At 50.3% G+C, this 15202-nt stretch overlaps 1 protein-coding gene across 6 annotated transcripts in view; it reads right to left on the bottom strand.

Annotated features, from left to right (window-relative positions):
- Positions 1–666: 666 nt before the first annotated feature.
- The window catches only part of TCF7 (transcription factor 7), a 62310-nt gene continuing 47774 nt past the window's right edge, over positions 667–15202 (bottom strand). For 2 of the 6 annotated variants that reach the window (XM_064521127.1, XM_064521128.1), the window contains 4 exons: positions 14849–14956; positions 11559–11607; positions 9439–9511; positions 667–4568 (listed from right to left, as the gene is read on the bottom strand). In XM_064521127.1, coding sequence (XP_064377197.1) covers positions 4250–4568; positions 9439–9511; positions 11559–11607; positions 14849–14956 — 549 coding nt within the window. In that variant the 3' untranslated portion in view covers positions 667–4249. Of the gene's footprint in view, positions 4592–9438; positions 9512–11558; positions 11608–14848; positions 14957–15202 lie in introns of all 6 variants that reach the window. The other 4 variants (XM_064521129.1, XM_064521132.1, XM_064521130.1 and 1 more) reach the window with 3 other exon arrangements.

A 15202-nucleotide genomic window follows, 5' to 3' on the forward strand; every position in this document is an offset into this window, starting at 1 on the left:
TTATGACTGCATACAACATACTTCCTCTAATGAAAATTCCCCAGCAGATGCTGTCTGAGACAGACTACCAGATTCAAATCCTGTGGCTGCATGAAATATATGTGGGTTTAAAAAGAGGAGGAAAAAAAAAGAAAAAAAACCTTTTCTATCTCAGAAGATGCTGGATAAGCTGGGCCTTCCGTTACCTCCTGTTGTAGCAGTGTCAGCCCCAGGCTCTAGAGAACAACCCTCTTCACGAAGGTGCAGTGGGATAGCTGGGCTGTACAGCGCTGCTGCTGCATGCGTTCTCCTTCTCTTCTAGCTGAGCTTGGTAGTTGTCTGCTTCTGCGGTTGGTGCTAGCTGTGTACTTGGAAATTCTTCGAGAGGTGAGAGACGGCCCAGTCTCCCTTTCTGTTAAAAGTTTTATGTCACAATTTAACTTGTGTGGTGCTGCCTTAACTTTTTTCAAATCATGGCATAATTAAGGCAAAACTGATTAGATAGGGTTGGGGGAGTGGACTGTCAATAACGATGACTGTACGTAGAAGATATTTTCCTTAGTCTTGGTTTACTATTTCAGTTTTGCCTACTGGAGACTATAGGCAATTATTCTAAAAAGTATTTATACATATAGAACTGAAAAAATGCAGGAATCTTCAATTCTATGAAATAATTATTTGACAGTGTTATAGGATTATAACTTCCAGTGGCCTATTTTGAATAGCCAGTCTGGCAATTACTTTATTTATAAAGCTATAAACATATTTTGAACATAAAAGCCAAAAAATACAAACTCAATGAAGTAAAAAAAAAAATTACAACAAACGATGGATAGTCATTGGACAAATGAAAGTACAGCTGCAAAACATTTATCCCTGCTACATACATACAGTGGTTTTACTTGGTTTAATGAAGTGGTATTTCCATGACTTCTACATTCAAACTGGTTTCAGGAATTCAAATGTGTAATTCTAAAGAGTTGAAAATGCTGTAAAAGAACTTTAAAAAAAAAAAAAGTCTTGTTGCGATAAAAACTTAAGGGCAAAGTTTTCCTTCTATTAAAAAAAAAAAGGTATTAACACAAAATAGTAACACTTCATATAGCATTTCTAAAGACACTTTTTTGGTATTAGTAAGAGTAACTTTCTCTGTTTTGGCATTGGTTATTAACCAAAGGCATGTAACAAAAATTGGTCTTGCTCACTCTGTCTTGGAAATGGTCAGCTTAAAGGTCTCTTTCTTGCATGTTTTGGAAAAAAAAGATTCAACTTTCTTAGATGCACCAGTATAAACGGAACATGCTGTTCTCTACCAAGTGGGCTTCCGAGTTTATACTGTGGTAGCTGAAAGCACAGGATGAAGTCTGGCTATAAACCTGTATGTGTAAAGCAGAGCGTAAGGTGAGAACGATGTTGCTGGGCCAGTGTGAGCCCCATCTGGGAGCAGCATCAGCCCCAACTCTGCGGCAGCGTGAGTGCGTACAAGGCAGGGCTCCTGGGGAACAGGGCAGGGGAAGCAGGTTTTACTAACGAAATTTTGCAACAATTGGATGGAATAAAAATGATGAGAGGAGGCTGCAGTACAGATGGGCCTTTTCCAGGCCGGCGTGCCCCGAGTCGAGGCAGGCACCTGAACGCTGCAGAGGGGCTGCGAACAGCCTTGAAATAAATGGATGGAAGTCCCAGGGAACTGAAATGAGTGACGGCTGCTCTGTTTTTGCTAGTGCTACTTGGTCCTTGGTCAAGGGGTGCAGTTTATACTGTGCAGGACTTTCCCCAAAGCTTCCTGTGATGTTATTTAAACACATCTGCTTTTTCTTTTATAGCCACCTTGGCTTTGCTGCTAAGCTGTATTTGTTTCACACAACCACAAAATACCAAGAAGGTGTAAGTTATTCCAGTTTTAAACACAGTTTTTGAGTTATGCTAGACCACTAATGGACACTGCTGCTGCTTTGTAATCTGTGGTTTTTACAGTAGTTGACACTTACACAGCACCTTACCTCAGAGGGTCTCAAAGTGACAAATAGTGAGCTGAGACCTTTTTTTTTTTTTTTTTTAAAAGCAAAATTTTTTTGATCAAGTCATAGAAAGAGTCTGTCAGATCTGGGAAGTCTGCTGAATTCCTCTCTTTGGCACTAGACCATGCTGTTGTCTAAACTTGCTAAAATAATTTAAATACTAGCAGATTGTGTATTGATCTAGTGCTACATAATTAACCCTCCAAGTGCAGTAAGTGTATGACTTTAAGCGGACAGTTAGCAGTCCGCGCAGATAATGCTACTGCTCTAAGGATTAAATTGACTCTTTCAGATTTGTGCACATAGCTTTCATTCAGTGCTTCTGAAGTTACATTTGCACAGGAGAGGAAGAAAGCAATAGGTTTAGATCTTCTAAACTAAAACTAGAATTAAAAAATCTACGCTACTATAAGCAAAAATACCTAAATAAAGGGAATAAACCCAAAGCTGCTCCACAGACTAATTAGGGTTTGTTGTTTTCTTTTAAAAAAATTTAGTCTTTGATGCATAAACTTGTTTAAAAAGTTATGTTTAGTCCAATATAAAAAATTAGGGTGTTTTTGCATTAAGAAAAAAATATAAAAATATTTTGTACATTATAAAGGTCATCTTAAATTTCTTGCAGTTCTACAATAATATTACTACACTATTTGTATTCAGTACTCTAAATCCTATTCTGTAAAGTAGAAAAAAATAGACCCCTCTCTCCTTCCGTGTGTTATTTTTCTCTTCAGCAGTCTAGAACGTACTTCTTTTAAGCAGGAAAAAACATGCAGAGGACTAGAGTGTGATCCCTGTGGCAGGTGTGTAAATCTGGAATAAATCCAATAGTTTTGGATTAATTTAGGATTTACATCAGGTTATGGAGATCAGGATCTGTCCACAGTGTTTTTTGTTTATCAAGCTCAAAATATAAATAAAATACCAGAAATTGGTAAATGTTTTCAAGCTGGAGAGAATATATGAACATTTGGCATCATCACGGGGTGGAAGGAGGATCTTTTAGAAAAAGGTAGATTTTTTTTTTTTTTTTTTTAGGTTACACACCAAATCATTAAAACTGTTTTGATCTTGCTCGGGAGAAGTACAGACGGATGCTCGAAGGGAAGAGCAGGGTAGTGTGCTGTTCTGCTTCCAAACTACCCCTAAGGAAGGGGAGAGCTGAGAGTCACGGCAAAGTTCCTACTACAGCCTGTCCTCCACCCCGGATTAGCTAAGTAAAAACGCTTTTAGAGATGGAGCGTGGCACTCTGTGGGGAGTAAACGGGTCAGGCGTCAGGTAGGCGCCAGGCGCGCTTGCCCTAAGTGCTCCTCGTGCGTGCTGGCGCATAGGTTGTTGCAGAGAGTTAGGCTGAGGCTTAATCGCAAATTGATTTTTGAGTCTTTGCACAGGCGGTTTTAGAAGAATTCTGGCTATCTGAATCTACGGTGAAAAACTCACAGCAGGGAGAAGCCTGCACCTGCCTGGGGCAGCGAGCAAGGACCAGGCAGACCTGCAGCGGCCGCTCCAAGCTGCTTCTACGGGCCAGTTAGTGCTCTTGGTTTTCCTCTGCCGTGCTGTGCGCTAGCGGGATTTGGCATGTCTGCACAGAGACCTGTTACCTGTAAACAATATTTTCCTGTTCTCAGACAAGAAGTTTAAAAAAATTCACCTCATTTGTTTCAGTATTTTGTCTTTCCGTCATCCGGTCAGATCAGAAATCCAGCATCGCTACATTTAGTCTTCAGACGTAAGGGCTTTAAAAAAATGCACCTATTCCAGCTTTTCCAGCTTCGCGGTGTAACAGCTACAAGAGATCTGTGACTGACTACAACTTAAAGCAGCTCAAATGCAGGAGGTGGAAGCCAGTGGTTAGATTCAGAGCACCTACCATCTACTGCAGCAAGCTGGGCCTTTATCTTTGCTTTCTGCCATATCCATAGGTGATGCAGTAAAAAACAAAAAAACAAAAAAGCAGCACAGGGCAGGGACAAAAGGCTTGTTTACTCATCAGCGCTTTCAATTTTGGCAAGTACTTACTTTTACCTTTTTTATCAGCTTTCTGTCTTTAACCCCCACCCTCCCCCCCCCAAAACCAAACAAATTTCCCAGCATCCTTAAATCAGGTCGGTGCCTAACTTTTTGCCAATGGCAGCTTTACAGTGAGACGGGAAATTTGGCAGGGCCTCTGGTCCATCGCAGCGGGCAGCAAAACCAGGCGGGAGGGTGAAGCGCCCGGGGTCTACGCCAGCGCGGGCGCCCGGCGGGACTATGTCCCCGCGGGAGCCACGCTGCGCGCCGAGGACGCGGCGGCCGCTGCCGATGCGCGGGGTGTAGACGGGCACCTCGTGGGCAGTCTGGAGGAGCAGGCGGCGGTTTTGCCATGAACGGAGATGGGGAAGGGCTCGCTTTGCTGTCGGTGCGCGGGGGCGGCGGGGGCGGCAAGCTTGTCTGGAGGAAAAGCGGAGGATACGCGTTGGAGGGTGTCCGGAGGAGAGGGAGGGGAGTCTATAGCACTTCCATCGGAAGAAACTGGGCTGGCACAGCGTCCTTCTCCTTGTAAGTACCGAATGCACTTCTTTTTCCTCCTAAGAACAGTGAAGAGAGTTATCTGTAAACAAAGGGTGAATTTATAGTCATATATAAAATGTAAAACATCACAATATTGGCTTAGTTTGTTCTACTTGAATGATTTAATGCAAGTTAACTAACACAGCGACCGCGAGCATTCAGATTAATTTTCCTGTTTAGTTTGCCCCCAGAGGAGCCAGGAGCATTCACGGCTCAAGCAAGTGCCCCAGCGTCACTATTCAGTCCTCGCGCCAACCAAGTGCCAACGTCAAAGCTGCTGCTCCGTAACCTCCTCCACTACGTTACCTCTCAGGAAGAGCAAAGTGCTGCTCCTTACAGAAGATGCTTCACTCACCTACAATCTAGGCACTGTATTTCTGATGCAAAAGGAGCAGCTATGTTCATGGCTGGCATAAATATGGGCCGAGGCCACGAGACTCCGAGGACTGGTGGCACCAGCTCCCACGAGTCCTCCCCCATCCTACGGGCTGCTCCAGTGCAGAGCCCGGTTGCTGGTCCCCCTGCCCCGTGCGAGGGACCGGCATGGGCTGGGGGACCTGCTGGTGGGGCACGCTTCCGAAAACCCGGGGCATGCTGCACGAATGTTTGGCCTTGCAGTACCCTTATTAGCTGTGAAAGAACAATCCCCACTTTTTTCTTGCAGAAAGTGGCCCTTGCCGTGCCCCCACCGTCCCTGCACCTTGTGACTGGTACGCTGGTTTTGCTGCTGGAAGAGCACACTGTTACGGGAGCTGAATCCAAATGAACAGGCCTCAACCCACTAAATACGGAAAAGGAGGTCATTTCTCACCACCCCAGCACTAATGGCACCCAGCCAAGCGTCTCTACTCCTGGGGTGCTGAATGGGGTAAAGGGGCTCTTGTGGGGGTGCTTAAAGACCATAAAACGTGGCGTGAGCACACTTCTGCCTGCCGCACGAGCAAAATGAGCCCCTGCACGTGGCCAGGTACGTGGGTGCCATCCGGGCGCGGGACTAGGTGTCAGAACACGTCAAAGCACGTGGCCCACCACGCACGTGAGCGTCTGCTGCATGGCCCAAGCTGCACCGGGGACGTGCGCTCAGTCGGACACGGTGTGCCCACCCAGCCCCTCTCGGGGAAAGGGGCTGGGTGATGCCCTGCCAGGACGTCTCCTGCCCTCTCCGAGGAACACCTGGGAGAGAGGCGGCAGGATGCAGTACGCTGGCCGGACACCTCTCGCTAGTTCATTTTTGGCTTTCCTTCTACAACAAAGCGAGTCCACCCAAACTCTTACGGAAAGAACGTTTTTGTGGTCCATTTTGTACCGCTTTCCTGGACTCCTGCAGATTGCATCTACTCACTTTTTCTGCAGCAAGTTTTTGGTCTCAGGCTAGACTTAACATCTCTGAATTGCAAGATACTCTACATTCATTCCCACAGGACCTCTAATGATGGTCCAGTGACACGGCTGATTGCAAAGTGCTCAACTGCTCTGGGCTGAGCAGGAGCAGAAACTCCTTTCCGGAAAAAGGGAAGAACATGGCATGGGCCTGGCTGGAAGAAGACATGGGCTGAGGCTGTGAGGTCCCTTTTCTGGGATGTTAGCCTAGGGGTGAGCCTGAGAAGCCGTACGTGGCTTGTAGTTTCTTTATAACTCATTGCTATTTGGAGGGTAAATCACCTTTTAAACTGCTCCTCTGTTGACTAAGCTAAGAATAAAAGATAATCATAGTGCCCATGGCTTTCCTGGGCAAGGAGAGATTGCTGTGAATCGTCTCTTGGGAAGCAGAGCTACAAGTACAAAATGCAATGTAGACGGATACTAGAGAGAGCGATCAGACAGAACAAGAAGTATCCGAATGAACCTATGACCAGACCGGTGCTTCAAAAGCCTCACTTCCACGCTGTCTTTTAACGGAGCATAACAGATAGAGCTGGGGGGAGATTTATCCACAATAAAGACTGCATAGATAAGTACCCAAATAGTGGCACCTACGCTGGTGTCTTGGTGACACCAGCACCCGCAGAGCCGACGCGGCCAGGTGGGCGGCTGGAGCCGTGGCTGCTTCCCCAAACGTGCTCCATGGAAGCAGCACGTTCACATTCCCCATCTGTCCATACCTCACGATCGTGGTGCTTCAAAAATACAAGTCCTACGTCAACCTTTCTATAACAGGATTTGGGAATGATTCCACCACATCCCTTGGCAACTCCACTTTTCGGGATCCCTGAAAGCGGCAATATTTAGCCTATGTTTACCCGAGTGCCAGGTGTCCCCTCGTACACTGAGATCACTTTTACTCTCCCTGGGTATTTAGTTAGCACCTTGTATGTTGTCTTAAAGGATTCTGTATTGAGCATTCTGGGTTTCCTGCTCTTCGTGTGACAGATCTTTTACATCACCTGCTTCGAAGCCTCTAGAGCATCTTAGTATGGAGTTAAGCCATCGAGTTCCCTAGATGTCACCTCACTAACACTGAGGGCAACGATTCCTCTGCTGGAGGTGACCCTGAGGACTTCACAGCCATCCAGCTAAAGCAGCCAGGAAAACCATCTTCCTACGTTCAGCTCCCTGCCTCAGCCGTCTCATTTGAGGAAAACCGATCAAATGGAGAGCTTGCAAAAGCAGGCACACGCCTGCCGTGGAGCTTACTAGTGAAAAACCAGACCGTGTCAGCATGTGCATTAGCTAGTCCAGCACTAAATACGACTTTGCACTGGATGTGAACAAGAGCTGCAGTATTACTAGTGCCATAGTCAGCCACAGTGACCCAATTACTGTGATGTGAAACACAACAGCCCTGCTACGCTGACTATCTAACACTGAGCTTATTCTGCATTGGCTGTAATTTTACAGCATAGGCAAACCCTGGGAGAAGTCGTATTTTCCCCAGACATTTCAGAAGTAGCTGCGGGAAGAAGAGTTTCAAAAACCTATTTATAAGATGACAGGCACATATCCATCAATTCACTGATCTGATTCTATTTAAAAATACAGACAAAAAGCAGAGCTGATGTTACAGACTACTGATTAAATGAACTCTTTAGTGGCCTATAGTTAACATGTTTATTATTCAGCTAAAGGCATATCTATATCTATCTATGTATATATCTATCTATCTATCTCCCTGCCCCTTCAGCAACCTGGACCCGTTTGCCCCAGGGAGGGAGAGGAAGGTGAAACCTCCGAAGCAGAACATGCTGTTTGAACCAGTTAAACGTCTGCTGGCCTGGAAGGGAAATTCTCTGGTGGAAGTTTCTCCTGGCAGGTGTCAGCACCCGAACACACAGGGCAGAAGCCCTTGAGCTGGCAGTAGCACATTAGTACTGGAAATTGCAGACCGGCTGTTACTAAATGGTATTTGAGTGGCAAAGGTTAAAAACAACATTGAGCAAGCATGCCAAGGTGTAAGAGCAGCTCAGCATCCGTGTTAATTGGGAAGCAATGCAAAGTGTTAGCGCTGGAGCTGGATTAAGAGCGGTCAAATGAAGTAGGAGCGAAGCGGCAAGAGCTGCCCGAAGAGCTGCATCGTGCCCTGCACTACGGTACGGGAGGTGTCAGCTCAGTGTTGGTCTCCGTGTAACGCCTGAAATGCTTCACCTGTAATACATCAATACTTTCAGGGAAAGTATTAGTGAGGCATTAAGGGAGTTCTGACCAGTTTCTTAAGTAGGAAAAAATGGTGCTGGAGTGACATCAGCCACTGTACAAAATGCAAGCGTGGGCTGCTTCTAAGCTACTATTAAGTAGTAAAAAATGCCCAGAGAGGAAGATGAGGTGCTTGCTGTTTCACAGCACCCAGAAGTACATGAAGGACTTTGTTCAGCCTCCTCCTTCCTGCCCGGCGACACTGAGCTCATGGCCAGCAGCGGCAAAGCTCCTTCGGGACATCATCAGCTGAGAAAAATCAGGTTTGTGGAGGGCGGCTAGTCTCGGACAGTTTGGATCAGTCCCAAGCTGTTGGGTATCACTTGGGCTGCCGCTGAGGTCAGTGACCAAGCAGGGTCAGGACTCGGGGTGGCTACATTTCGGGCAATGAGATTCAGAGAGATTAAATGATTTTAGGCAGCGCTAGCTGTGATAAGCACACTGTACAACACTTGCCCTTTTATGTAACGCCAACACCTTCCAGATTTTGCTAGACAGACTCCTTAACGTGCTGGCATGTTGCACTGTGCTAGGGACGGCAAACCTCTGCTGAGGCTGCCCCTCTCCTTGCTTGGGTGCCCAGGCCCGGGGGGGGCACGAGCTTTCTCTACCTGGATCCATCTGGAGACACTGAACCAGGTCATATTTATTCGGTTCATGCTTTAAGATTTGCTATTGCCTTTCTGTGTCCATTGCTCAGGAGCTCAAGGCAGGGACTGCTTGCAAAGCGTCGCGTTGCTTGAGGTTATCGTGCCCCTAACGAATGTGGGCACAGTAAAAGCTCAGGGCCACTTGCTGAGCCAGCAAGAGGTGGATCAAAAATACATGGTTAGTCCCAGGTGTAAACAGGAAAAAGAAACACCTCAACTACCCACTGCTGGCCCTGGAATGGTCTTTTTGTGATAGGGAATCGTTGAAAGGGGAATGGAGACCCCGCACGCAGCAGGGCTCTTCTTGAAAAAGGGCAGGGATGAGAAATGTCTCAACACCAAAAAAGAGAAACTTCAACACCAGGGAAGTAAGTGACCCAAAAGCACGTAAAACATGATGTTGCCTGCCAGGGTGAGAAACACAGGGCGAAGTTTGGACCCAGCAGCTCGGACAAGCGATGCCGCTTCCGCTCTCGCGCCCCGGGAAGCAGCAGCCGGAGGGCAGGGAGCCCGGAGAGACCCCCGCCGGGAGCGCGGCGCGCCGGGAAGCATGCACAGAGACGAAACCGCACCCGCGGGAGACACCCGGCCGGTTCCCGATACACACCTGCACGGGCCGCACCAGTCCGTTTGTTGGTTGAGGCCAAAGCGAGCTCGGCATTTCTTAGGAGAGGCAGGATCTGAACACAGAAGCATGCGTGGCGGAGAGTGGGCAAGGCAGAGGCACAGAGAGGAGGAGCGGCAGGAGGAAGAAAAGATGCAACGTCATTTTAGCCACTTAGCACATAACTAACACACTACAATCCAGTTTGGCTGCAACGCACCTACGCCGGCACCACCTCTCCTGCAAAAAAGTGATCGTTAGGCAAATATCAAGGATCTCGTCTAGCAGGCGGGAGAAGGAGGAGGTTTGGGAAGCGGCCTCCAGCTCGAAATTTGGTGGATTTTGTTCTTGCTCGCTTGCGTTTCCCTAGCTCAGCCATCTCCTTCCCAAAGCCGCAGAACTCAACCCCAGCATGGGCAACCACCGGGAAAGCTGCCGCTCCCTGCGGCACAGCAAATCCCTTCCTTTGGGAGGAGCTGCCAAACCAAGCGGCCGGCGAGGGCCTCCTGCACGTGCGTCCCCCCCCGCGCCGCCCCCCGCGAGGCCAGAGCCGTCATGGGGAAAAAAGAGGAGGAAACGTTGCAGAAGCAGGTGGAAAGCAGAGGTAGCACCAAGGAGCTCTCAGCCTGGGCAACGCTACGCTGCCTCCCCAAATTCCCCTTCAGCGCTCATGGAAAAGCTGTTCTCCGCGGCCTTTCCCAAAACGCTGCGGTGCTGCTGTACAAATACGGGACTGATCGGGGTGAGGCCCTGTTTTCTTTTAGGTACATCATGTTTTTTTTCCCCTTCTAGTGCTGTAAGTGGGATCCAAACAGCATATTTCTGCGCTAGCTTCCGACCTCCTCTTTCAGATACCACCAGTGTTTCCTGCTGTACCATCAGCAATCGTTTTCCAGTCCATAATGGGTGAAATTATTATTTTTATACCACACATACAACATATATAATATAAGCCTAAAAGCTTATATTTCCCTTATCAGTCTAGGCACTGAAAGAGAACAGCAGCGTGAACTAACCTGAAGATATTCCTGGGGCGCCTTTACGGAGCTGCACGGACAACTCCAAGCAAAGAGCTCACCCGGAAGCGATTAATGAAATCATTGACATAAGCTGAGCTGTATGAATTAATGCCGGTTGCAGGATGCTGCTTGCATGGAAATGCAATCCACGGCTGCAAGGTTAGTCAGCCAGAGCTGGACTCCCACGTAAAAACCAACCGGCGAGCCATCCCAAGGCATGCAGCCACCTCCTTGCACCTCGTGCAGCAGCCCCAACGGCTACGAAACCAGAACCTACCCGGGCGTCCGCCGCAGCAAGCTGTTTTGGAGGCAGCCCAGAGCCTGTTGTCTGGCTAAGTAATTTCATCAGAAAGTACCAAGCGGGGATTAACCAGCAGCTGAGGGGTGGGAAGAGCTCTCGGGCAGGCTGCGAGGACCAGGCGAGGGGTGCCGCGCTCCCGGGCCGATGGGGACCCTGGGGCAGAGACTTTTTTTCCCTGGTATGGCAGAAATGCTTCCAAACGCAACGTGGGAATAGCCTTGGATGAGGCATGGGGAAATGTGCGGGGAAACACCTGAAATCTGCCAAAAAGTTTCTAATAAGCAGAATTTTGCCCAGTGAAGAAACCTCTCATGCTGCTGCATGGGTTTTTAGCATGACTTGACTTGAACTCGAGGTCACTTTGAGAAGAAAACCGATTTTTCTGGGCAGGCCCATAGGTAATCCTCATGTCTTTCCCTGCGTTTAGTCCCCCCCAAAATATTGATGCATTTGAAAGGAGTTTTCTTCAACTAACTGTATCTACGGGCCAACGGGGGCATTGGTTTGAGCAGATTAGCTTTAGTGACAGCTTAGATGAAGTTACGCACTTGCCGAAACCTGATCTTTTCAGTTTTCATGAACTACCCATGCTCTAATTCAAACATGTGCTTATGAGTAAGTCACAGAAATGTTAATTTACTGTGCCTTAAAAAAAAAAAGTGTATTTCTTTAGTTAAGATCAGCAGAATAAAATAAAACATGGTAAGACATGACAACTGCTTTTCCCTTGGATAATCCACTCCGAGCAAAACCAAAGTGACGACTACGGAGGAACGCGCTCGACTCAGCACCAAGCCATTTACCTGAGGTGGAATCCTGCTGCTTTTCCCGTGTTCGTCTTTTCTTTTTCCCCTAGGACACGAAAGGAGAAGACCATTAGTCTGTGCTCCCAGAAGAGCGAGGATGCTCCCGAGGGCAACCGCCGCGGGGGCCCCGGCACGGAGGTCCGTGGCTCCCGGACCCTGAGCACCCAGTTTTGCTCATGCAGACACTCCTTTTTTTCCCCAAACAACCCAGTTCAATACCCCCGAAAAGAAATCCGGTGGGAACTTTCAAAGCAACTACCACAATCAAGTGTTTGCACAAATGATTACGGCTGTCATTTAAATTGCACAGATTTATTCTGGGCATGTACAGCAAAAAAAACCCCCTAATTTCCAGCATCCCTGAGCCCCAAGCCAGAGGGGTTTTGACTAATCCCCAGCATGCCAAAACCACTGCACTTCTCCCCAGCGTGCTGCTCCCCAACGAGTTTGGGCAAGGTCAGAGAGCGATAGGTGCCTCCACGGTCGCAGCTCTGCTGACACCACAGCTGTGCCCTGATTTGCACTGCAGTCTGCAAAGAGACAATTTCTGCAACCGAAAGCAATAAAAAAAATGGGTCATCTTTGCAGGGCGTTATTTTGCATGATAATCCATCTCCGTTGCCGAATTCGAAGAAGCAGCGGAGTAAATCACAGCGAGGTTTCGCCGGCGCTGCGCGGCAGGAGGCTGAGCGAAGGGTACCCGGGCAGGAACAGCCCCGACGCGCTGCGGGGCTGCAGCGGCCCCGAGCACGCCGGCGGATGCCCACGGGCTGCGGGGGCCGGGGAGCGCGTTACGGCGTACAAACCGCAGCTCAGCTCTTCAGAAATACACCTAAAAGGTGCGCAGCGCTGTCAGCTCGTGATTTTTACTGAAATTCTAGAGATGGGAGCTTTTCTTACTGAGGCTCGCGCTGCTGTGTGAGAAACGTGACTTTCGTTTCAAAAACACGGCAGGTTTCCGTTAACCTCCAGGATTGCAACAGAAACCTCCAGCGTCTGGGTCCTCCCAGGCTCAAGCAAGCAGGAGCGACCACCGAGACGCCCCGGTGCAACGCGTCCTCCGGAGTCACCTCCCCCTGGACTGGGAATCGCCCATGCAAGTGTGCTAGAGCTTTTAGGCAAAAATATAACAAAACTATAAACACTGGCCTACCCCGATGTGTGTAACATGGGAATCGGAACCTTTTTTGCTCTAATTAATAGAATTAAACAAGATTTTCTGCATGCAGCTGAGGCAATACGATCTTGCTACTCTAAGGTCTCGCTGCTGCTAAAAAGCCCTTGGCACATCCCGGTGCCTTCCGCCGTCCCCATCTCCAGCGCCTGCTCCGCGTGCACGCCGGGGCTTTACCGCTGAACACAAAGCGCCGCGTGGCTTCTTCCCGGGAGGAGCATTCCTCATTCCAGTGGGAAAGACGGTCTTCAGAAAGTCCCAGAGACCGTTTTTTGGGAAACCCCTCTCTGCCCTTCCACAGCTCAGGACCCCCCTATCATTCTTCTGTTTCCTTCATGCATTAACAGGAAAACACAATGTTTTCCCCAAATTGCCTCTCCACGCCAGAACACACAACGCTCGTTACATCCTACGGACTTCATTAACGAGGGCACGGGAGAGCGGGAGCAAATCTGGCGCGCGTGAAGAAGGCAGCTGGCAGCGCCGGCCCCGACCCGTGACTTTTTATATGACTCCTTGTGGTTTGAGTGAAGGTGGAAAGCTCCTAACCGCGGCGAGCTCTTCTGCCGTGGGGGAGCAGCCGAGCTTCCTGCCCGCTCTCGGCGCCGCGTGCCGCCGCGCTGACCTACATTCCCCCTCCCGCGCGGAGGCCCCCGGGGAGAAAGCCTTTCCGGGGGATGCAGCCAGCTCCTGCAGAGGAGGGACCATGCGGGGGGACACGGCGGGTGACGCAGCGGGTCACCCCGCCGGAGCGCCTCGGCCGCGGGTGCTCGCCGTCCCCGTGCTCGGCAGGTTTTAGGGCCGTCCCCACCGGCTGAATCCCACCGCTGAGAACCACTGCTGTCTGACGAGCTGCTCTGCTCAGCAGCCACTGCCCGGTTTGGGGCTTGCTGCTTCTTTTTTGATCTGGAAAGGGCTTTTTTCTCCAGCAACCTTGGAGAAGAGACTCACCAAAGAACTGGGTCTAGCTCGCAAGCCGCCAGCGCAAGCACTATTCTCTGCTTGCTCAGACTGCATTCGAACGCTTTGAGCACAGCGTGCCCGAACTGCTTGGGACCGTCTCCTAACGGCAGGTCCGGGTGGGACCGCGGCAGCAGAAGGAGCACGGAGCCGGCGGCTGCCGTCCCGGCGGTCCCCGCCGCGCAGCACGGGGACGGCTGCTGGTGAAGCAACCCCACCAAGAGGCCTGCGGCCGAACTCCACGGCCTGCGACGCGCCTGGATGCAGCCCACGCAAAGCAGCTTTCGCTTTCCTATTTTGCCTTTTTTACATTACTTCCCGCTGCTGTGGGGGCTTCCCTAGGACACAAATTGCAAACGAACCGGGCTGGAGAAGAAGCTTAACTAGCGAGGGGAGCTTCCCGGCCATCCGAGGCACCCTCAGCCTGGCAAAGCGGTGGGATTCCCCACCACGAAGCTTGCTAAGGTTTAGCAGTTTTGCCGCCTTGCTGAGCACCTGGGAGCATGGTCCAGCAGACACCCCTGAGCTAGCGTGAAACCTGCAGAGCCGCCAGGGCAGTGCAGGATCCAGCAAATCCCCCCCGAAACCGGAGTGCGGGCTGGGGCTTAGCGCCGCGCTACCACGATGATGGAGCTAGCGGTGCCCACCAGGTAATTCGGAGCTCACGGAGGAGGCACCAGCACAAACTGAAGAGTTCAGTAAACTCCAACGGCCTTTTTAAGCCTCTCCTGCCTTCTCCCCCGAATGCCAGCTTCTCCCCGTGCTTCTTTTCTGAACCGCGGCCCGACCGCCTGCCTCCGCAGGTCATTCACGTCACTTAACGGTTCATCTTGATTCAATGCAAATGCTACTCGTATTTACACGGACCATAAGCAAACTGGGTGTATAATCTGTAGTAAAGTATAATGTCCTTGCTACAGCTATGTAATGATTAACAGCCAAAGGGATGCTCAAAATGCTGCTGAGATGGGTATCTCTGCACATGTGATTGCCCAAATGATATACGGCACTAGAGCGAGCGCTGAGAGGCAGCCTCAGGAATCACAGCACCAGGAGAAGACAGTAAATCTGGCAGAGGACAGTTGTCCCATTCACCGGATCACTCCCAGGGTGCTGTGGGTGGGCCGCGGCCGCGGGCGCGTTAGCCACTCACGTAGTTATCCCTGGCGGACCAGCCGGGGTAGAGCTGCATGTGGAGTTGCCGCTCCTTCCGCGCCAGCTCGTAGTACTTGGCCTGCTCCTCCCGCGACAGCGCGTGCCACTGCAACGAGAAGCGCGCGGTGAGACGCGGGGGACCGGCGCTGCTCGGGCCCAGGCAGGCCCTTCTCCCCCCGCCCCCGCCCCGGCCATGGGTGCTATTGCCCCGCGATGCCCCGGCCACGGCGGGGGCCATCTGACCACCCGGGCCGCTGCTTGGGAGGTGCTTAAGAACAGCAGGGGTAGCTTGCAGCAGGCGGAGCGGCGCTGGTGGCTCTTGCTGGGGACGGGTGTCCTCCCTCGCCAGCCC

This window comes from Dromaius novaehollandiae, chromosome 15, assembly GCF_036370855.1.
Source record: "Dromaius novaehollandiae isolate bDroNov1 chromosome 15, bDroNov1.hap1, whole genome shotgun sequence".
Lineage (NCBI taxonomy): Eukaryota > Metazoa > Chordata > Aves > Casuariiformes > Dromaiidae > Dromaius > Dromaius novaehollandiae.